The 22210-nt window shown below is 42.0% G+C and overlaps 1 protein-coding gene across 1 annotated transcript in view; it reads left to right on the top strand.

Moving 5' to 3' along the window:
* The window catches only part of LOC100709923 (venom phosphodiesterase 1), a 54745-nt gene that overhangs the window by 7526 nt on the left and 25009 nt on the right, over positions 1-22210 (top strand). Inside the window, exons 4-19 of the mRNA XM_013266403.3 lie at positions 182-316; positions 833-958; positions 1521-1581; positions 2775-2869; positions 3321-3400; positions 5416-5535; positions 8567-8676; positions 13162-13227; positions 13341-13413; positions 14968-15076; positions 15660-15782; positions 16575-16606; positions 17605-17732; positions 18138-18207; positions 18308-18395; positions 20873-21045. Of these exons, the coding sequence (XP_013121857.2) occupies positions 182-316; positions 833-958; positions 1521-1581; positions 2775-2869; positions 3321-3400; positions 5416-5535; positions 8567-8676; positions 13162-13227; positions 13341-13413; positions 14968-15076; positions 15660-15782; positions 16575-16606; positions 17605-17732; positions 18138-18207; positions 18308-18395; positions 20873-21045 (1589 nt within the window). The remainder of the gene's footprint in view (positions 1-181; positions 317-832; positions 959-1520; positions 1582-2774; positions 2870-3320; positions 3401-5415; positions 5536-8566; positions 8677-13161; positions 13228-13340; positions 13414-14967; positions 15077-15659; positions 15783-16574; positions 16607-17604; positions 17733-18137; positions 18208-18307; positions 18396-20872; positions 21046-22210) is intronic.

Here is a 22210-nt window from a genome sequence, read left to right as displayed (position 1 = left end):
TTAGAATGAAGAAGAAGAAAATAACATCTTCTTTATAAAGTTGGAAACAACAAAGGTTTGTGTTCAGCTTATCAGTTTTTTTTGTTTTTGCAGCTCTCTTTGTTTCCTTAAATGTTTCTTTTCATCTTCATTAATCGACTAACTCAGCACTCTCCGCTCCGGTTTTGTCTCTCTGTTACAGTCACGCCCCACACATCCTGCAGGAATAGATGTTATGAGCCTTTTGACAACGAGAAACCTGGCTGCAGATGTGATGAAAACTGCGTAGCCGCCAACAGCTGCTGCTTTGACTACCATGACATCTGCACTGCTCCTAGTGAGACTTTGTTTGTGACATAGCAATTGTAAACTGAGTGAGGCTGGCCAGCAACATGTAGCATGTTATTTAAGCTCTTTCATAGTTATTGCTGTCTCTGCAAGCCACTTTGCATTCCACCTCTACCTCAGTTCCTTCATTTCACATCATTGTGGACTTAATAAACATTTAAGTCACAGAAGCCTGTTCACATTATAAGTGAGCTTCCAACTGCTTGCAAAGCAAAGTGCATGGAAGCAAATGGAGAGATGATTTATCGAGTAGAATTGTGCTAAAACAGTGGCCAAAGATACCAAAGATATGTCTAATGCTACACTGTGGAACTTTTCTTCACTGTGTTTTTCTTTTTAGTTTTTCACATGTGGAAAATAAATCAGTGAAAACATCACCTACAAACCAGTGTTTAAAGGTTGAAGGTTTAACTCAAAGCCCCGCGCTGTTCCTTACACGTCCTTCACTGCTCAACAGCTGAACTGAGTGTACTTCTGTACTTAACTCCATGACCGTCTCCTTCAGCTGAGCAGTGGGAATGCACAAAGGTGCGCTGTGGTGAGAAGAGGCTGACGCAGAGCAAGTGCCACTGTTCAGATGACTGTCTTTCTGCTGGAGACTGCTGCACCAACTACAAACACGTCTGCCAAGGTGAGGCTGCGGGAACATCGCAGAGGCTGCAGACACAAAAGAAAGATCTGTAAAAGCCAGTAACAGTTTAAGGAGACCTGTTTAGCTACTTGTAGATCTTACTTTGAATAAACAGAGAAGATTGATGAGAGAAGGCGATTTCTAAAACTGGTTTATTGATAGAATTTCCTCTTAGGGTACGAGTGGCTCTTGCAGTGGTAAACCACTCTGTATACTTGAAAGGTTCATCTTAAGGACCTCTTAACTGGAGTGGTGGTCTAAGAGTTTGAAAGCAGGGGTATATACAGTACATTAAAGCTGACACAGTTCTGTAGCTTTTTCTTGTAAATAATTGCATTCTAGTTTAAACCATAACCCACAGATATTTATCTGAACAAATATAACTCTAACAAAAACATTTTAGCTGTATTTACAGGGCATTTTATTCTCATTAAAACTCTCATTACATCTCTAGTACCCTACTTACAGCTGGCAGCAAAAATGGCAAAAATAACAGATGTTACAAAGTGTATTCAAAAGATCAGATGTCACTGGTGACATAAACATTATGGTCTCGCTACAGGAGAGAAACAGTGGGTCGAAGATACGTGCGACAATCTGTCAACCCCCACGTGTCCAGCAGGGTAAGAATTTATACCAAAGATATCATAATTCCTTTGGAAAGTCAATAAACTGAAGATTGATTGAAAAACTGATTGAAATGATCTTTCATGCACAAAAGAGCAACTCTGTTTCCATGCATGCCTTCTTCTGTAACAGTCTGGCAAAGGCAGACTGTGTGCAGTGAAGAAGAGAACCCAAATGCAGACACGCAAAATAAGCAAAACTTTATATTAACTGAAACAAGCTGTTTATTAAAGTCTGATCTTAGAATACAAAACAAAGGGCAAAGGCAAAACTATCATAACCTAAACTGGGTGAGCTGGGTGAACAAAACCATGGAACATGGACATGGACATAGAAACCGGGCGTGAATTCATAATCCTGGAGACATGGCATGGAAACAACACAGACGATGCGACAAAGAATGACTGAAAACACACAGACTAAATACACACAGGAGGTGATCAGGGAAAGTGGCAACACATTGGAAACAGCTAAAACAAATGAACATAACGATGTCACAGGGGAAAAGTGACACTAAACACACTGACCAAAGAACACAAGACCTCTTCAAAAATAAAACAGGAAACATAATGAGATGCAGACATGACAACATAAAGGGCAAGGGAGACTTAACACAGGGTCAGGAAGACACAAGGGGAATCTAATAACAAAGAACTATAATAACAACCTGGGCATGATAGAAATGAACTTAGAAAATCTAAAGGACTTAAACATAAAAAATAAACTAAAACTCAAAAGGCGGAGTCAAAAGGGCCCAGGATCATGACATCTTCCCTAGATCTACCAAACAGCTGCAGCCAACCGTAACATAGCCTTTCTATTATTATAATTATTCTTATTTTTTTTAAATCAGTCCTGGATATTTCTTATAATTGCAGATTGCATGTAGAAAAGTAAAAGTAGCTACCATCTTTGGATGATAGGGTGGAGTATCAAGCTAACAAAAGAAACACAAGCTAGCATACCTATACAGGTGTATGCATAGACAGTATGGCTGTAAGCAGAGTGAAATGAGAGAAAGCTTTGCATATGTTAAATGCAAATATGTTGTGGTGGACAACAGCAGCTTTCACACAAAAGTATTCCTACTCATAAATCAGCCCATCTTTATCCAGCTTGGTATGTTTATGTCAGTATTTAATAATTCAGCCTTTCTGCTACGTTTGATGGTTGTTTTCTGTCCTCACAGCTATAAGCAACCACTGCTCCTTGTGTCTTTGGATGGCCTGAGGGCGGAGTACCTGCAGACATGGAGTGCACTCATCCCTGTCCTGGATAAACTCAGTCAGTGTCAACCTTATATTTTTAAAGAAACATGATTACCCTCATACATGAACAAAACCTCTTACATGTCTGTTTATTGTAAGAAATGTGAGCCTATAAATTGCCTGCCTTTAGGCTGCCTTTGGGGCTGTTGGGTGACAAATTGAAAGCTAGCATCATCATTCATAAGAAATCAAAACTTCAAGATGAAACAAGTCCAGGTGACTTTACAGTCAGTTATCTTACCAAAATAGATAAATAAATAAATGGTTGCACACAAACGCAGGTTCTTCCACTGAATTTCCTGCTTATCAAATACAAATTAGTGTGTGCTCAGGGTTGCATCTGTTGAAGCGTTATGCTTAATGAATTTATTCAGCCTGCAGGCAGGGCAATGACTCACTTGGTCATATTACAAGGAAGTCATGTGGAGGAATTAATTTGGCACCATTCCAAACTTGTTTATTCACAGGAAAGTGTGGAACTTCAGCTCCATTCATGCAGTCTGCATTTCCGACAAAGACTTTTCCCAATCACTACTCCATTGTTACGGTACAGACGCACAGCACTCACACTGCTGCATACATTAACTGCCACGTTAGAATTTCTCACACACTCTAGTGAAATCTGATACATCTCTTGTACTTGATCTTTGTGTTTGTTAGACAGATAACACAAGTAAGCACAAAATGCAGATTCTAAATAAAGAGGTTTATTATTAAAGGTCCTGTGTGGAAAAGAGTTTGTAACGGGTTGGGCCACGGTTAGCAGCAACAACTGCAATCAAGCGTTTACGATACCTGGCAGTGACTCCTTTACAGCTGTGGAGGAATTTTGGCCCATTCATCTTTGCAGAATTGTTATAATTCAACCAAATTGGAAGGTTTTCAAGCATGAACTGCCTTTTTGAAGTCCTGCCACAGCATGTCTGTCAGATTCAAGTCAGAACTGTGACTCGGGCACTCCAAAGCCTTTCAGAGGTGGACTTGCTGCTGTGTTTTGGATCATTGTCTTGTGTTTTGGCTTCAGCTTGAGGTCATAATGTCATGGTTGTTTTGAGGTTTGTTCTGGGCTTGTGTTTTTGAAGGTGTAAGATAATGATGTCTGGGTTCTGAGTTTGTTATTTTCTTAGTAATAATGCGGGGTGGGGGTTGGGGGGTTAGCTTCTGCGTATGTTCTTATCTCTGAGTGTTACCATCCCTTGTGCTTCCTTTCTATATCCAGTCTCCCCAGCTGTGTCCCCTGTCATGTACCTGTCTGTCTGTTCTCTGTGTTCTGTCTTCATGTCTGTTTTTCCTCTGTCCCAGTGTGTGTGTGTTACTTCCTGTTATTTTTGATTGTCTCTCGTCCTGTGTTCAGTTTTGCTTCCTCTTCTGTCTGTATATTCCAGCTGTGTTCCCACCTGTTGCCCATCTGCTCGGTATCCTTTACATGTATGTAAGTCCTTCGTTTCCCTTTGTTATTTGTCACCTCGTTGCTGTTTCCCTGGCTGTGTCTGGGCTCCCAGAGTCCAGTGTTTCCTAGCCTATCCTCATCTCTGTGATTTTGAGTTTCAGTTCATGCCTAAGTTTTGTATTCCCTAAGTTGTGGAGTTTCAGCACTAAAGCTGCTGTTTGAGTTTGAGTCATCTACAAGTCCTGCATTTGGGTCCTTGCCACCACCACATTTTACTGTTGGTATGATGTTTCATTTCTGAACTGAAGTGTTCCAAAAAGTTGAACTTTAGTCTTGTCAGTCCACAGAGCATTTTTACAAAAATCTTGGGGCAAAACTGAGACAAGCCTTTGTTCTTTTTGCTCAGCAGTGGGTTTTTGTCTTGGAAGTCTGTCATGCAGGCTTATTTGGTGACTTGGCGCTGGGAAAATAAAAGCCTCTTTGTGACACCTTCAACATAATAAATGAATAAAAACAGTCACAGTGTAAAAAAAGATAACAGGCTTGTTTGCAGGTATTCTGTTGTAGTAATAAAGGGTTTGTACTGACTCAGAATAGTGTGTAGTTTAAGAAACGTGCGAAGTTCAAGTTTCTTAAGTGCCAGTTCATCTAAGAGTAATAAAACTAGAAATTTAGAAGCATTTATGAAGATGATACTTGACATTAAGGAGAAGAAAGTTACAAGAGATAGCATGCATGACCAGAGTTTCCAGAATATCCCGTTTTCATCTCTTCCTTTCAGATAAAGGTCACTGGGATTTCTGCAGTAACCAAGTCAGGCCAGTGAACAACACCGCAGAGCCTGATCCATATCTCATATGATAATACACACCCAGTTCTTGCTGAAACTCATTCCTACAAGGAGTTCCCTTTCAAAACAAGCCGTTCAGCTTCTTAGAAATCACGTAAGGGAATCCCGACTCCCACTCACTAGAAGCTTCCTTTCAAGGTGGATACAAAGCACATACTTGTGGTATGAAGACACTTGACCCAGTCATAAGGATTACTACTCTCTATAATGAATGAAAGAATGCGTGAGTGTTCTGCAGGATGGTTTCATAGAGGATCAATGTATTCAATTAAACTGAATTATTAATTGTCTCCTCTCTTTCTTCCTCTTCCTCCTCCCTCAGGGTCTCTACCCAGAGTCAAATGGTCTGATTGACAATACCATGTATGACCCGGTGTTTGATGCCACCTTCTCTCTGTCCAGTCCAGAGAAAAATAACCCCGACTGGTACCTTGGACAACCTGTGAGTCTTGTTAGGTTTGATTTACACTCACAAGCTGAGTGACCTTAGGTCAAATTACATTTAAAAGTTAAATCTAAAAAAAAAAGCTGAAAAGTGAAACATTATTTCTGTCAGTGTAATTGAATACAAAAATGCCAAAATACAGTTTTTGGTTTCAGAATCAGAATCAGAATCGTGTTTATTGGCCAAGTATATGTGCAGACAAATACAAGGAATTTGGTTCCGGTAGATGGAGGCTATCAAGCACAGCAATTTAAAACACACACACACACACACACACACACACACACACGTCTATATATACATTACACATGCATACACATACATACACAAAGCTGTGTAAACCAACTATAAATAACTAAACTTATGTACATAAAATACAGAAATGAAATGAGGTGGGATGAATACTACAGAATGTACATAAGGTGCAGTTGCAGTCTGGCAGTGGGAGCAGTGTGACAGGTCAACTGTTTAGAAGGGAGATGGTGAGGGGAAAGAAACTGTTCCTGTGTCGGGTGGTCCTGGTCTGCAGGCTTCTGTACCGTCTGCCAGAGGGCAGCAGGTCAAAAAGTCTGTGTCCAGGGTGTGAGGGGTCTGTGATGATTTTCCCTGCCCGTTTCCTGGTTCTTGAGAGGTACAGATCCTGGATGGAGGGCAGGGGGGCGCCGATGATCCTTTCTGCTGCCCGTACAGTCCGCTGCAGTCTGCTCCTGTCCTGTTTAGTGGCTGCACCATACCAGACTGTGATGGAGGAGCACAGGACAGACTCAATGACTGCAGTGTAGAACTGGGTCAGCAGCTCCTGTGGAAGACTGTACTTCCCCAGTTGTCTCAGGAAGTACATCCTCTGCTGGGTCTTTTTGAGGATGGAGTTGATGTTGGTCTCCCACTTCAGGTCCTGGGAGATGGTGGTACCCAGGAACTTGAAGATCTTCACAGTCGACACAGGGCTGTCTGACATGATGAGGGGGGGCAGAGTTGGGGATGTCTCCTGAAGTCCACTGTCATCTCTACAGTTTTAAGAGTGTTCAGCTCCAGATTGTGCTGACTGCACCAGAGTACCAGCCGCTCAACTTCCTGCCGGTATACAGACTCATCACCATCCTGAATGAGGCCAATGACGGTGGTGTCATCTGCAAACTTTAGGAGTTTAACAGCCGAGTTCTTGGAGGTGCAGTCATTAGTGTAGAGGGAGAACAGTAGTGGTGAGAGGACACATCCTTGAGGGGCACCAGTACTGAGGGACCGAGTTTCAGAGGTGATCTCCCCCAGCCTCACTTGTTGCTTTCTGTCTGTCAGGAAGCTGGTGATCCACTGACAGGTAGCTGGAGACACGCTGAGCTGGGAGAGTTTGGAAGAGAGAAGTTCAGGCACGATGGTGTTAAAAGCCGAACTAAAGTCCACAAACAGGATCCTGGCATAAGTTCCCGGGCGGTCGAGGTGTTGCAGGATGTAATGCAGCCCCATATTCACTGCATCATCCACCGACCTGTTTGCCCGGTAGGCAAACTGCAGAGGGTCCAGCTGGTGGCCTGTAATGTCCTTCAGATGGGCTAACACCAGTCGTTCGAAGGATTTCATGACCACAGACGTCAAGGCAACAGGTCTGTAGTCGTTCAGTCCTGTGATGGTGGGTTTCTTGGGAACAGGGATGATGGTGGAGCGTTTGAAGCAGGATGGGACTTCACACAGCTCCAGGGATCTGTTGAAGATGCGAGTGAAGATGGGAGCCAGCTGTTCAGCACAGGTCTTGAGGCAGGAGGGTGAGACACCGTCTGGTCCGGGGGCTTTCCTGGGCTTCTGTTTCTGGAATAGTCGGCTCACATCCTCAGTGTGTATTCTGAGTTTCAGGGAGGAGGAAAGGGGGGTGGGAGGAGTGATGGAGGTCGTTGAGTCTGGATTGGAGAGGGTGGTGGTGGTCGTTGAGTCTGGATTGGGGAGGGTGGGGGTGGTCGTTGAGACTGGATTGGAGAGGGTGAGGGTGAAGGGGGGAGAGGTGGAGAGGTGGAAGGTGTGTTGGGGGTCAGTGTCTGAAGCGGTGTCTCTGGGGAGGGGAGGGTGAGGCGTGGGAGTCTGTCCGTCTCAAACCTGCAGTAGAATGTGTTTAGCTCGTTGGCCAGGTCTTTGTTTGCTTCAACAGTGGGTGGGGGGCGTCTGTAGCTGGTGATTTCCTGCAGGCCCCTCCACACTGACGCAGGGTCGTTGGCTGAGAGCCGTTCTTCCAGCTTCTGGGAGTAGATCCTTTTAGCTGCTTTGGTCTCCTTGGTCAGTGTGTTCCTGGCTTGCTTGTACAGGGCCCTGTCACCACTTCTGTAGGCGTCCTCCTTAGCCTTACGAAGATGTTGGAGTTTAGGGGTGAACCATGGTTTATTGTTGTTGTATGTGCAGAAGGTCTTTGTTGGCACACTCACGTCTTCACAAAAACTGATGTATGATGTCACAGTGTCCGTGAGCTCATCCAGGTTATCAGATGCAGCTTCAAAAACAGTCCAATCAGTGCAGTCAAAACAGTCCTGCAGTTCCTGCTTTGCTGCGTTAGTCCACTTCTTCACAGTTTTGACTACAGGCTTGGCACGTTTGAGTTTTTGCCTATAAACTGGAATAAGATTTTGGGTTGTTTTGTTTTGGGGTTGTTTTTTTTTGTTGCTTTTGACAGTTTCAGCGAAGGAAAAGTCCCTGGGCACTTTTACATTCCTGCTCTGCATTGCTGCATGCAAGAGTTGTGTAATATGGAAGCAGCTTGTATAGCTCTGTTGGTTTAAGAGTGTCAACGCAGGATTTTTTTTGACAATAAAGATTCCATTTTAACATGCTGCTTCTGATAAAGGACACAGAGCACATTCATTTAATGCCAGTTAGTGAAGCAACTTAGAAAGATTGCGTCTTGTCAATAGAGACGTTACACTGTCTGTACTGCAAGTAACTGCAACAACAATAATATAAAACTCTTATAAACATTGCAAAAAAGAAACTTTAGAATCAGCGTTGATGCTGTTTCTGTCAAGCTCATATGTCTTGTTTGTTTTTGGAGATTTGGCACACAGCAAAGTACCACGGACTGAAGTCTGGGACTTTCTTCTGGCCCGGATCGGATGTGAAAATCGCCGACAGCTTTCCTGACATCTACATACCTTATGACGGGTGAGACCACCATTTCTAGTTAAAAAAAAACAACATTTAAGAACCAAACTGTGATGCATGAGAGCCTAGCATCCCCCCGGAGAGCAGTTAACAAAACCACTTTTCAGCCTTCTGAGACACAGATATTTAAAGTTTGCTGTGTAAAAACTTCCCAGTCTACTTTTCATCCACTACTCCAAAACCAGCCTCTGAAGGTCAAACGCTTTGGTGTTTTCGCCTCCTCATTGGGCTGTTGTGACTCCCAATGGATCATATCATGGAAAATCGATGTGCCACCCCTTTTGATTGTGCAGTAACTTATGCATATAAAGCCAATGCAAAATTATACCTTACATAGGTTAATGAGTATAAGACTTAAACAAATTAAGTATTAACAACTGAAAAAATACATTTAAACTGTGTGAAAATATAGTAGCTGTCACGGCTGCCGAGGCGAGCCGTGTGGTGTTGGAGGGAGAAAGGACCCAAAATGCAAGCAGTGGATGATAATGCTAGTGACGTTTATTTACAAAGTGGAGTGGTGGCAAAACAGGCAATGCGGGAGGACAATAACTACAGAAACCTAAACTGGGAAAACTAAATAACAAACCTGAGAAGATACCAAAAGGGATGAGAGGCAGAGAGACGCAGACGAGGAACAGGACACCGTGGAACACAGACGAACTGGCAACAGGCAGGAGAACACACAGGGCTTAAATACACACACCAGTAATCAGGGGATGAGAAACAGGAGGGCAACACAGCTGGGAGAACTCAGAGCTGACGGGACAGGGGAAACGTAAATAGAACACACTCACATCAGACAGAGACCTTCACAATAAAACAGGAAACTCAGACACAGAACCAGACCAGACACTGAACTAAACAGACAGATACACAAGCAGACAGTGTGACACCATAGACAGACAGAGGGAACACAGAAGTGGGGGCAGGCAGGCAAAGAACAGAAACCTAACAAATGGCAAATCACAACAGAATACATACTCGGAATGAACAAAAGCATAAGGAAACACAAAACACTGAGTCGGCAGGCTCAGGACCGTGACAGTAGCAGTAACTCATCTTACAGTGTGATTAAATCTCTTGTGTTCACACCATATCAGAGCTAAATCATATTTCATCATTTAAAAGCCATGGAAAACCGCAGCCTCACGCTGGTAACACTCGCTATTTTACAGTAATTTAACTGTGAATTTATAATTGGGCTTTTATTTAGTCTGATTATTTAACCCTTGGAGTTGATCTTTGAGCCAAATCAAATACTGGAGTCCATGAAGCAATGTCAATAAATGTGCGGTGTGTTGGAAATGTTTCAATAAGTTGCATGCGCTCTTATCAAAGTAATCATTGTCATAAACACTCAATAACAGAATCTCATGCTGTACTTTATCACTGTGTGGGATGGTTGGCTGGGAGACTTTGGTTACAGAGAACAGATGGCGTTGGAGCTGATTGGCCCAGGCTCTAAATTAAACATCACATGTGAAATGTTTGCCTGCTATTTTCCACACTCTGGATGACTATTGTCTCCAGATTGAAGCCTTTTTATCACCGCTTCTAGCTCACTCATCTACTTGATCCTCACATACTGCATGTTCTCAGCAATAAATCTCAATTCATGTACCTTCGTGTTTCAAAAAGGTTGAATGGGTAGGTGACGTAACTGTGCCATGTCATGCTTTTCATTTGTACTTCTTTAGAAATCTTTGTGTGATCATTGTTATGCATCAGTACATCAGTAATGGTGGTTCACACACCAACCACCATTCCCCACCATTAGTATTATGCATTCGGTGTGGTAGTCCTGGCCAAGTTTACACAAAAACCTGAAACACACCTGAGCCTATCAAATTTACCTTGTTGCCCTTAGACCAAAGAGTGCGCTCCCAACGCCCATCAATGCTTTTCATGTTGGCTCGATTATTGTTGTGACGGATTTTTAGATTACATTTTTCAACTCAGTCCTCCCGCTGCCTCATCAAGGACAGCTCCCACCCTGGGTTTGACCTGTTCAACCTGCTTCCCTCAGGGAAGCGCTACAGGTGCATCAGTCAATGGACAATGGACAAGTAGTAGAAGGTCAGCAGCAGGTTGGTGTCAGTCAGTGCTGTGCCTCCTGAAGTCGACAATGATCTTTGGTTTTCTTAGTGTTCAGTGCCAGGCTGTTCTCTGAACACCAGGCTGCCAGCTTCAGGACTTCCTCTCTGTAGTCTGCCTCGTCTCCCTTTGAGATGAGTCCGACTACCGTGGTGTCATCAGCAAACTTGATGATGAGATGATTGTGGGTGGAACTACAGTTGTGTGTGTAGAGAGAATACAGGAGAGGGCTCAGCACATGGCCCTGTGGGGAGCTGGTGCTCAACATGTGAGTGGAGGAGAGATGGGGGTCGGTTGGTGAGAAAGTCCTTTATCCAGGCACATGTGAGAGGAGGGAGGCCAAGAGTGACCAGTTTGGTGATGAGGATGTCCGGGATGATTGTATTGAAGGCTGAGCTGGAGTCTACAAAAGGCGTTTGGACATAGCTTTGCTGCTGCTACAGGTTGCTCAGCACAGATGGAAGACTATGGCGACGGCGTCTACTGTGGATCTGTTTGCGGCTTTAGGGTGAGGTTTGGGAGAAGGTAGTCCTTGATGGTCTCTCGAAGCATATCATGATTACCAGAGTGAGCGCAACAGGGTGGTAATCGTTCAGGCTGGTGATGGGAGATTGTGGCTGATTTTAGACAGGATTGGATGGCTGCTTGATCCAGTGAGAGATTGAAGATTCTGGTGAAGATGAGGGTGAGCTGGTGGGCACATGCTCTTATCACCTTGCCAGGTACTCCGTCTGGACTGGCAGCCTTCCTGGGGTTCACTGCTAGGAGCACACGTCTGACATCATGTTCAGTTACAGTGAGTGGTGCAGAACCAGGTGAGGATGAGGATGGGAGCAGGGCTGAAACAGATGAGGGCTGCTGTTGTGGTGTTTCAAAGTGGGCCTTGAAGCAATTTATCTCCTCCACCAGTGGTGCAGTCAGGTTTTCTGTTTTCACAGCTCAGCCTCTGTAGTTTATGATGTCTTGTATGCCCTGCCACACCTCCCGTGTGTTGTTGCTGGATAGGTGGGACTCTATGCTCCTTTTATGGTCTGTCTTAGCTTTTTTAATTCACCTTTGCAGCCCTGTACAGAGCTCTGTCGCGTGACCTGAAGGCGGCAGCACGGGCTTTGAGGAGTGTGCAGACCTCGCTGGTCATCCAGGGTTTCTGGTTTGGAAAAAGCTGAATGTTCCTCCAGCTCCTGGTGTTCAAATATGTCCCAGTCTGTCTGTGTAAAGCAGTCCTGCAGTTTGGAAAGTGCATTTTCAGGCCAGGTTGTAACCGTCTTTGACTGTTTGATTCAAACCTCTTATGCTTCATCTCAATAATGCATTACAGCCTTAGTAAGAAGGCATTCCCAATAAATAATTTTTCAATAAGAGAGTTTGATAGGTTAGTAGCTTGAACCTATTCGCTGGAACGTTGAAGACAATTTAATTACACAGCAAGCAAGACACGAGTAGGCAAGTTCTCTATGTTTTACGTGCACGGGAGAGAACTGGACAGGCGCCGTTCCTTTGCTTGACCCCAGTTGCTCTCGTCCGCTCCCCCGTAACACTGCTCTTTTATTGTGGTTACATGAATATGCATAGGTTCATTAACATATGACATCTTACATAGGTATGCATGTGAACAAAGAATACTTTGTGTGTGTGTGTGTGTGTGTGTGTGTGTGTGTGTGTGTGTGTGTGTGTGTGTGTGTGTGTGTGTGTGTGTATCTGTGTGTGGGGGGTCAAACTGTGACCCCAGGAAGACTCCCCAGAGCCGTCCATCTAAACAAAAGGTACTTAGACTAAAACAGTTTATCCTACCATAGAACAATAAAACAAGGTACGACCTCTCCCATGCTCCCAGAGTGTGGGTGTGAAAACCAGAACACTCTGGAATGCACACAATGCTGTTGTAGACTATTAAGGATCAAACCTCCTATCACTACACAATCGATTATACACCTCTAAGCATATATGGTTAAATATTTCTAAGCATAAATGACAATCACAATACAAAACCTAACAGAGTTACTGTTGCAAAGAGGTGTATTTTTAACCAAGACCTAACCAAGCACGTACTAAAGCGTGAGTAAAAACAACACTTAATGAAACCAACATACCAATGGGAAGCAAACCACAGTATCTGCCTAATGAAATCTCTTACATATTACTGCCACCAGCGTCAATGCAGTCAGTGCACTGATGATGCAGACATGCACATGCCTAGTTTCAAAAGTGCTAAAGTGCACTGGTAATGTTGTAAGCACATTCATGAAATTCGGATATTTGGAAACTCGGATAGTCAGCTTTACCACAGTGATATGGGCATGTTTTTCTAAATTGTGCATCAGTGATATCAAGCTTATTCACTATTTTTACGCTGACCTTCTACTTTCTATTTATTCTTCATTGTTTTAGTACAGTGCCATTTGAAGAAAGAGTATTCACTGTGCTTAAGTGGCTGCAGCTGCCGGCTAATGAAAGGTTGGTTATTTTTGGATTTAAAACAAAGACTTCATAAAAGGAAGATAAAAAAGATAAATGTGAACTATGTTTGTTTTGACTCAATCCTAAGTAAAACAACTCTTTCCCTCCAGGCCGGATTTCTTTACACTATATCTGGAGGAGCCGGATAAATCTGGACACAGTTATGGTCCTGTGAGTGGAGGGGTAAGGTCACTCGACTCATTTAGATAAGAAAGAGACGAAGGGAAAGCTCCCTGAAATGGTTGAAAAGCTGCTCTGCCCTTCTGGTTCATGAAACAAAACAAACCAGCAAAGATAGACAACTGATGACAATAGCATCAAAAAATACGGATTTAGTGAATCAGCTCTGACTGTCATAGGATTTGGCCATGCAGGAAATTATGAAAAAAGCATATTGCATAAGGGGTCTGGAGATAACTCTCAGCAGAGTTCAGCTGAATTTCATTTCAAATACTTGTAATCTTTAGATGTGGACGTTGTTCGTTTCATGACAAAATAATACCAACATGCGGATTTTAAAATGGAATCTTTATTTTATTTATTTTAGAAAAATACATTTCCAGAAATTTGCATTGAAATTCATTGAAAGTAATTAAAAGTAACCAGACAATATTTGGTAGAAGTCTTGGCCTCATCCAAACAACTAGACATCTGCTCTGCACCATCTGACACCTCTGTGACCTTTATTTTGAACACAGTTTGCAGGGTAATTAAAGAATCAGTTGAGTGACTCACTGAAAGGGGAAATGCCTGAAAAGGCTCACGTGTGAAGAAGTGATTCATAATTTCACTCATTATAGGTTAGGGGTAAAAAGGAAAGAAACAGTAGACAATACTCATGCCCTATCTTTCAGCTCTCGCGTTGTTAAACTACACATACACATAAATGAATAATTAGAGAAGAAAAGGACGAACAACAGGGACATATTAGAGACTTTATACAGTTCCTCTTGGAAGGACTGGTTAAAATAGAAAAGAGGAAAACACATCAATGGCCAAGATTTGAATTACGTTTTTCTAATTAAGTTCATCATTGCTCAGTCAAAAGAAAATGCTAAAGGTCTGGATCTGTAGACCTTGCAAAGCCAGTTTATGGAGAATAATAATTAACCATATTCAAACCACGTGTCTTGGAAGCCTCCAGGTATTCTTTTGTCATGTGTCATGCTCTTTATTACCTGTCCGAGTGACATTTTACATACATGGACGACCAAATTAGATCCCCGTAGACCCCTAGAATAATTTACTGTAAGACCCAAGCTTAGTTGCAAAAGAATACAAATCCATTTGCATATTTTGCAAAATAAAAATGGATACGCTTCTTTGATTCTGGTATCAATTTGTTTTCAGTAATTTAACCCTTTCATGCATAGTGGTACTACGGTGGACAGCTATTCGAAGGCTTTTGCTGTATTTGTGTCAGTGTTGATGGTATACTTGCACATAAACCACTACATTAGACACTGATGTGTCACTCCATATCCTGCCACACACTGGCCGTTTGATGTTACTATAGCTGTATGACGTGTTTCATTGTAACTATTGTTATATAACCCTGTCATGCATGAACTATGACAACCTCAATCAGGATTTTTTTCTTATTTTTATTCATGTTTTCATTCCTAAAGATAAATATAAATCCTGATTGAGGTTGTCATAATTCATGCATGACAGGGTTAAAGTACAACAACATTATTTGCGTCATATTTATTTAAACATTTAATTTTCTTTCTCCAGATTATTGCATCACTCCAGGGTGTGGATAAGATCATTGGTCAGCTGATGAATGGACTGAAGCAAATTAATCTGCACCGCTGTCTCAACATCGTTATTGTGGCTGATCATGGTAACAAACCACTCAGAGTAACGTGGCTCTGAAAACACATCTGTCACATGTGTTCAAAGAAATCATCTCTATAGAAAAGTTTGCATGTGCTCCTACTTTTTTTTTTTTTTTTTTACCATGCCAGCAATCGTTGGCCTTGCCTCATAAAATTTTAATGATTTGAACAAATTTTATTTTGGGGAAAGTCCAACATGATTCAGAGTCATGGCTACAAAGACCAGAGCATTAAAAACAGTACTGGGAAATAAGAAGGCATCATTCATTTTGATCTTACTTTATCTTTGTCCAAACACATTAGCTGACAGCTCCAGGTCATTTAGCCTTTTTTATTCTGTTAGAGGCATGAGCAATACAGGTTCTCACTTGAATGCTCACTACTACATAAGAAATAAAATACATGTTGAAACAAAGACACGTTCCAGCAATTGGACATTCATAATCCAGTAACACTACCATCATCTAGAACTGGATAATAATGGTTCATGAGTATTCCACATAAGGAATAAAGCATTCCAGTTTAGTTTTGTCTTTAGTTCCACTGAAGAAATTAAGGGTGTAACGTAACAGCTGAATGCTGCTGCAGGTATGGAGGAAACAAGCTGTGAAAGAAAGGAAGCACTGCAGGAACTCGTGGGCGATACCAGCATGTATGTGGTAACTGAGGGTCCCATTGGACGCATCAGAGCCAAGAACAAAGACGCACTGTGTAAGTAAATGCAAAGGAACAAAGTGCATTAGTCTGCTGCTTGTCTTTTAATCACACAAAGAATGAAGAGTTGGGGTGAGTCGTTGATGATAGGTTTCACAAGCTTTTTGAGCTTGTGAGGAAATATATGGTTCCTAAAGCACGTGAAATCTACGAGATTACCTAGGTCTCAATGCTTTTGTGTTTGAACCTGGTCGTACTTGAATGTTCATGGGTTTCAGCCACATCATGCCCTGATGTTGTCATCAGGCCGTGGCTGTTTCAGAGGCAGTAAGGCATGAGACAGTCAAAAGACTGCATGATGCATCAAGCAGAAAAGGCTTGGATGCCTATCAGTTTCACCTGTCCATAACTGACCCAACATATCTCATTTACTCTTGATAAAATGCTTGTTTTTAGTTCTTAAATTTGGGAGATTGCGATAACTTGATTTTTGGTTTTTATTGAAAATGCACTCCACATCATTGTAGATGTAGACGCTCTCAGAGCTTTACTAAAAGACAGACAAAGAGGCAACAATGCCAAATGGATAAAGAACCATAGAATATTTTTCCACTTCTGCACAGATGAATTGTGTCTCTCTAAGACTCTTTAGTTATGTTGGGACACAATGCTGGAAAAGAAGCACAAATCTGTCGATTACAAAGCTATTTGTGATATATCACTAACAAACATATGTACAAAATTCCTTCAAAATGCAATTTAAATTTACATTTTAAATGAAACACGATTTAATTGCTATGCCTTGGCTTTGAACTTTCTGCAATGACACAAATGTTTCCCTTTCAAAAGGGGACTCTGCTGGACTTGTTGCTAATATGACTGTGAGTATTTTTTTTTTATTTCTTACCAGAATGTACAGTGAGGAAAACAATGATTTAATCCCCTGCTGAATTTGTAAGTTTCTTCACTTTCAAAGAAGTGGACCGTCTTTTTATGGTAGTTTTATTTTACTGGAGAGGCAGAATGTCAACCAAAACTCCGGAAAACAACACAAGCTTTTTCTTGAGCCACTTCTTTGTTACCTTGGTTGTATTGTTGTTTTGGGTCGCTGTCGTGTTGGGACACCCATCTACGACCCATCTTCAGTGTTCTGGCTGACAGAAAGAGGTTCATGGTCAAGGTTTTACGGTACATGACACCATCCGTTGATGGCCATTTTATATTTCTTCCATTTCTTAAAACTCAACACCAACTGTTGTTACGTTCTCACCAAACTTTTTCTTAATGGTCTTAGAGCCCATTTATTCCATTCTTGTGCAGGCTGACAGTCTTGTCCCTTTGACATATCTTTGGTTCTGCCCAAGTTGGTGGAGATGTTGGAAAGGAAGAAACTAATTTCCTGGACAAATGTGCTCTAAACATATAACAAGTTGAGAGTAGAAGTACCTGTAAGTGATTGGCACAGCTAATTAGTGGGAGCCAGAATTCTGGCTGGGTTATAGGCAAGCCAATACTTATTTCACTCAGTGGCGAACAAATCATGTTATAATTTTTATGTCATTTCTTTATTGTTTTTTGTGTGTTTTTTTAACGGACTGTTCTGATATTCTGTCACTCTCCATTAAAACGAAACTACCATTAAAAATCTTTTCTTTTAAGTGAGAAAATTTACAAATTCAGCAGGGGATCAGATTTCCCCCTCTGTATGTCATCAAATTCTTTATTCTTGAGAGTAAGGGTTAGTTTTACATGAAAAATAGGGGCATTTAAAAGGAAAAATAGTGTAACATATTGGCAATTACAACATATAAACACAACTAGATATGCAGCAAAAATGTTCCAGTATTGGATTACAAATGAGTGTCTTTCATGATTTCAGTGTAAGAAACCAGACCAAAAAATCAAGCCATACCTGAAGGCTAACCTACCAAAGCGCCTTCACTTTGCCAACAGTCGTCGCATTGAAGATGTCAGCATCCTGGTTGACACTAAATGGCTGTTTGAGAGGTATTTATGGTGCTGCAGTTTTAGACATTCTCTGTTACAGTTGTAGCCATGTGTTTTAGAACACAGTGCAGTGATTCATAATGTTAGCCACACACAAAGTCATTGGGTTTCAGACTTTTATAGTGTGTTAAACACATACTGTTTACCTCCGAAAACCTTAAGTTCAATTTCTTCCAGAAGGGTGTGAACGCTTTTCCCCATTTACTGGACATGAAGTCATACTCTGTAAAGGTTTATGGTACACTGCTTCAAGGCATAATCACATCCTGGCACTTGAGCTAAACTCTAGTGGGGTGTAATTTTGCCCTTATCGCTTCATGGTGCTCAGTAATCGTTTAAGTATATATTCAGAAACTCATAAGATTGATTTAATTAAAACTGGCAAACTCATCTCTTTCCTCATAGGGATCCAGGGTCTCTCACGTTCTGCTCTGGTGGTAACCACGGCTATGACAATGACTTTGAGAGCATGCATGTAAGCACTGACAATTACTCTGTTCTGTGTTTCTAAATTGGAAACACATTGGCCATTTTCCCAATAACAGCACTCACTTCTTTCTTAATGTCTATTGTAGGCCATGTTTATCAGTTATGGCCCCAAGTTTCAGAACGAAAAAGAGATTGACCCCTTCTCCAATACTGAACTTTACAATCTAATGTGTGGTGAGTATTTTTCCCCCCTGCAAATTACCACCACTGTACACTACTCGATCATATCCACTCACAATCTGCTGAACATAAGACACTCATAATAACTGCATATAAATAATAATAAAAATACATAAATAAGAGCAATCTGGGCTGCGGCAAAACCATAAATAGTTGAAAAGAAAAACAGTTTCAGCTGATTTTTCAAAGAGTAAAATCAGCTGAAATCAATTTGAGACAAACCATTTTTGTACACAGAATCTTTAGTTAATCGATCATCTTTTTTGTGGTTGGTCTGGTGCTGTTGCAGTGCTACAAAATGTTATAGTACTCTCTATATAATAATCTATATATAATCTATATAATTATATATATAATAGTGGCTGGTCCAGTGTTCTGTGACTGGGACGAAAACCACATTGTTCTTTCCGAGGTTCAGCTAATGGATGGACTCTCCTTTCCAGCAGTCTGGCATAGACTTTCCCGGGGAGGCTAAGGAGTGTGATCCCCCTATAGTTGGAGCACACCCTGCCACTCAAAAGGTACCGCTGCTGATTTCCATGCAACATTGTAGAGGCGAGTCACATAAGACAGCCCTACAACATCCAGAGCCTTCAGCAACTCAGGGTGAACCTCATCCACCCCAGCAGCTCTGCCACCAATGAGTTGTTTAACTGCCTCAGTGACCTCACGAGTCGTCTTGCTTGTTTCCAGACTCTGGAAGCAGAAACTCTTCCAGACTGCTTCCACCATGGAAGACGTGCCAGTGGGATTAGGAGGTCCTTGAAGTATTCCTTCTAACGCCCGACAATGTTCTCAATCTAAATCAACAGCGCTCCACCCGCACTATACACAGTGAACGTAGAGCACCGCTTTCCCCTTCTGAGTTGCCTGATGGTTTACCAGAATCTCTTCGAAGCAGTCTGAAAGTCTTTTTCCATGGCCTGCTTCAGCCACTGCTCAAGCTGTGTTCCACTTGGGCTTTCCGTACCTATTCACTGCTTCCAAAATCCTGGGCTAGCCAAGCCTAGTAGGTGTGAGTTAAAGATCTTGTGGACCAGGGCCTCTGCCAGACGTTCCCAGCGCACCCTCACTTTGACTCACCGTACTTTTAGATGCGGCAGATCTGTCATCCCCCACCACCTGATCCAACATGTTGTAATCAGTTGACAGCTCAGCCCCTCTCTTCACCCGAGCATCATCAATGGCCACAGATCTGTTGATACAATTACAAACTCGATCATTGACCTGCAGCCTAGGGTGTCCTGGTGCCACGTGCACTTATGAATACCCTTATGTTTGAACATGGTGTTTGTTATGGACAAACTGTGGTTTGCACAGAAGTCCAGTAGCAGAACACTGCTCAGGTTTACATCTAGATGGTTCCCAATCACATCCCTGCAGGTCTCACTATCAGAGCCCACATGAGCATTGAAGTCTCCCAGTGGGAGGACAGAGTCCCCAGGTGGAGCACCATCAAACTCCCCACCCAGGGACTCCAAGAAGGCCGGGTACTCTAAATTGTCATTCAGTCCATACACGTAGACGACAGTCAGGACCCATTCCCCAACCTGAATGTGCAGGGAACAAAATATCATGCAGACTGGGACCTTGTTCAGCATGCTGTTATTCATTAATTCATTTGGAACTACAGTACATCTTACAGGAATGTGAAGTTTATGCCTCCAAATCAGGGCTGTGATTTCTAAAATTTAGCTGATTTAGCACAGTTAATGCACAGTATTATGTTTTTTTGTGTATTAGTTTCTCTGGTGATTTTTTTTTACTGTAAGAAACTGTAGATAACAATAAACACACCTGGAAAGAAGAAGTTTAAATCCTATAATTAAAGATAGAAATAAAGATAATGATGATGGTAATTCAACAGGAATTTGAATGATAACAAGTCTGCTGCTCTGGTAATACTCAAAGTCTCCCATATAAAACCTTTAAAAGCATCAATTAAGTCAAGAGTTGTTAATTAGTGCCAGTTAACATCCAGTACCACAACAGCTAAATGCTGGTGGTTGTAATTTAACTGTTACATGGCAGACACTGATCCTATGGCCACAGGCATATTGGCTTCTGAGATACAGGATCATTTTGGAAGTCTGTGTTTGGATGTTGAACAGGTGGTAACAATATCAGTTCCAGTAGTCCCAGTCAGGAGTGTGTTGTGCTCCATGCTTCAGTGTGTTTTCTAATGTCACTTTTCACAGACAGGTTAGGTTTATCCCTTTAAAATTATTAGGGGTAGGAAAAGATTGTGGTTCGGGTTAAACCACACCACTTCACAGCACCATTGATTAAGCAATACGTGTTGAAATAAAACATGTGGCCTTGTGTGTAATATGACGTGAGAGCAGCTTTGTTGAGAAGTGAATATTTGTTGCCCTGAGAATGAGAACAGACTGACTAATTGCACACATCTGGTACTGAACAAACAGCCGAAATCAAGGGCACAAAAATAAATTCATGTTTATTTAATGCAGATATCCTCGAGGTTTCTCCTTCCAGCAATAATGGAACCCACGGCAGCATGAATCACGTCTTACGGCAGCCCTACTACACACCGGTGCACCCTGCTGAACAAAGTGAGCCCACTCAGTGTCCACTGGTCAACCTAAACCCTGAAGACGACCTGGGATGCTCCTGTGGTGAGGTGGTGGGTACATCACTGTCACTCAAAAGCATATATATAAAATAATGGTAAATGGCCTGCATTTGTATAGCGCTTTACACTGCATTCAGTCATTCACAAACTGGCAATGGCAAGCTACATTGTAGCCACACCACAGCTGCCCTGGGGCACACTGACAGAGGCGAGGCTGCTGGACACTGGCATCACCGGGCCCTCTGACCACCACCAGTAGGCAAACATGGGGTTAGTATCTTGCCCAAGGATATTTGGCATGCAGCCAGGAGGCAGCCTGGGATCGAACCATCGACCTTCTGATTAATGGCTGACCTGCTCTGCCACCTGAGCTACAGCCACCCCAATGTGATCATTTTTATTCTGTGGGAATTAAGTCTGTGGAAAGCATCCAAACATTTTCAAAACTATGACAAGAAATACAGACTGCAGCGATGGCATCCAGCTCAAGACTGTTAACATGAAAGCAAACTTCCATGGTAACAGTCAAAACAGTGACAGTTCACAGATCAGCTGTGTGCTTTATTTAGCAATGCACTTTCATGCATTCGAGAAACACAAGAGGGGAAAAAAGCATCCAGACTTCTGGAGAAACATTTGGATGGTTTGTTGCTTTTTTTGTCCCTTCTTCCGGCTTAGTTTCCCACACAGTGAGATTCAGTCTATTCACAGAATTCTCACCTTTTGTGGATATAAAGGCATTATGCTCTTGTAGAAGCCACCAACCTTTTTACGGCTACTCTGATGTTTGCATCTAGAATTTCCTTGTATTTAAAATCTGTTATTCACAAATTATTAGAGTCAAACTTGCTGCAACACAGCCCCTAAAGCATGATATACTCCATGGCTAACTCTTAAAAAAAACGTTTATCTTAATGGAAATCTCTATGTTTTTGTATTTTCTATTATGCCTACCACTGAATCATGTCCAAGGTCTAGATTACTGTCATCAGCCTACAAGTCTTGTTTCTGAAATGCTATGAAGTTACCATAAATTCAATCTTTGATGTGTTATTGTGGTTTTGGTGGAAGTGGTTTATTTTGAAAAAAGACCAATATCCAACTCGTGACAAATGTACTTTCTGGACACAGGGTCTGCATTATTTGTTGAAAACATGGAAAGTTCCCACAACCACACCTTGAACCACTAAGAGTGAAATTCAGTTTCACTTCCTCT

The sequence above is a fragment of the Oreochromis niloticus genome, linkage group LG22 (genome assembly GCF_001858045.2).
Source record: "Oreochromis niloticus isolate F11D_XX linkage group LG22, O_niloticus_UMD_NMBU, whole genome shotgun sequence".
Classification (NCBI taxonomy): Eukaryota; Metazoa; Chordata; class Actinopteri; order Cichliformes; family Cichlidae; genus Oreochromis; species Oreochromis niloticus.
This window is presented reverse-complemented; position numbering and strand designations above follow the sequence as displayed.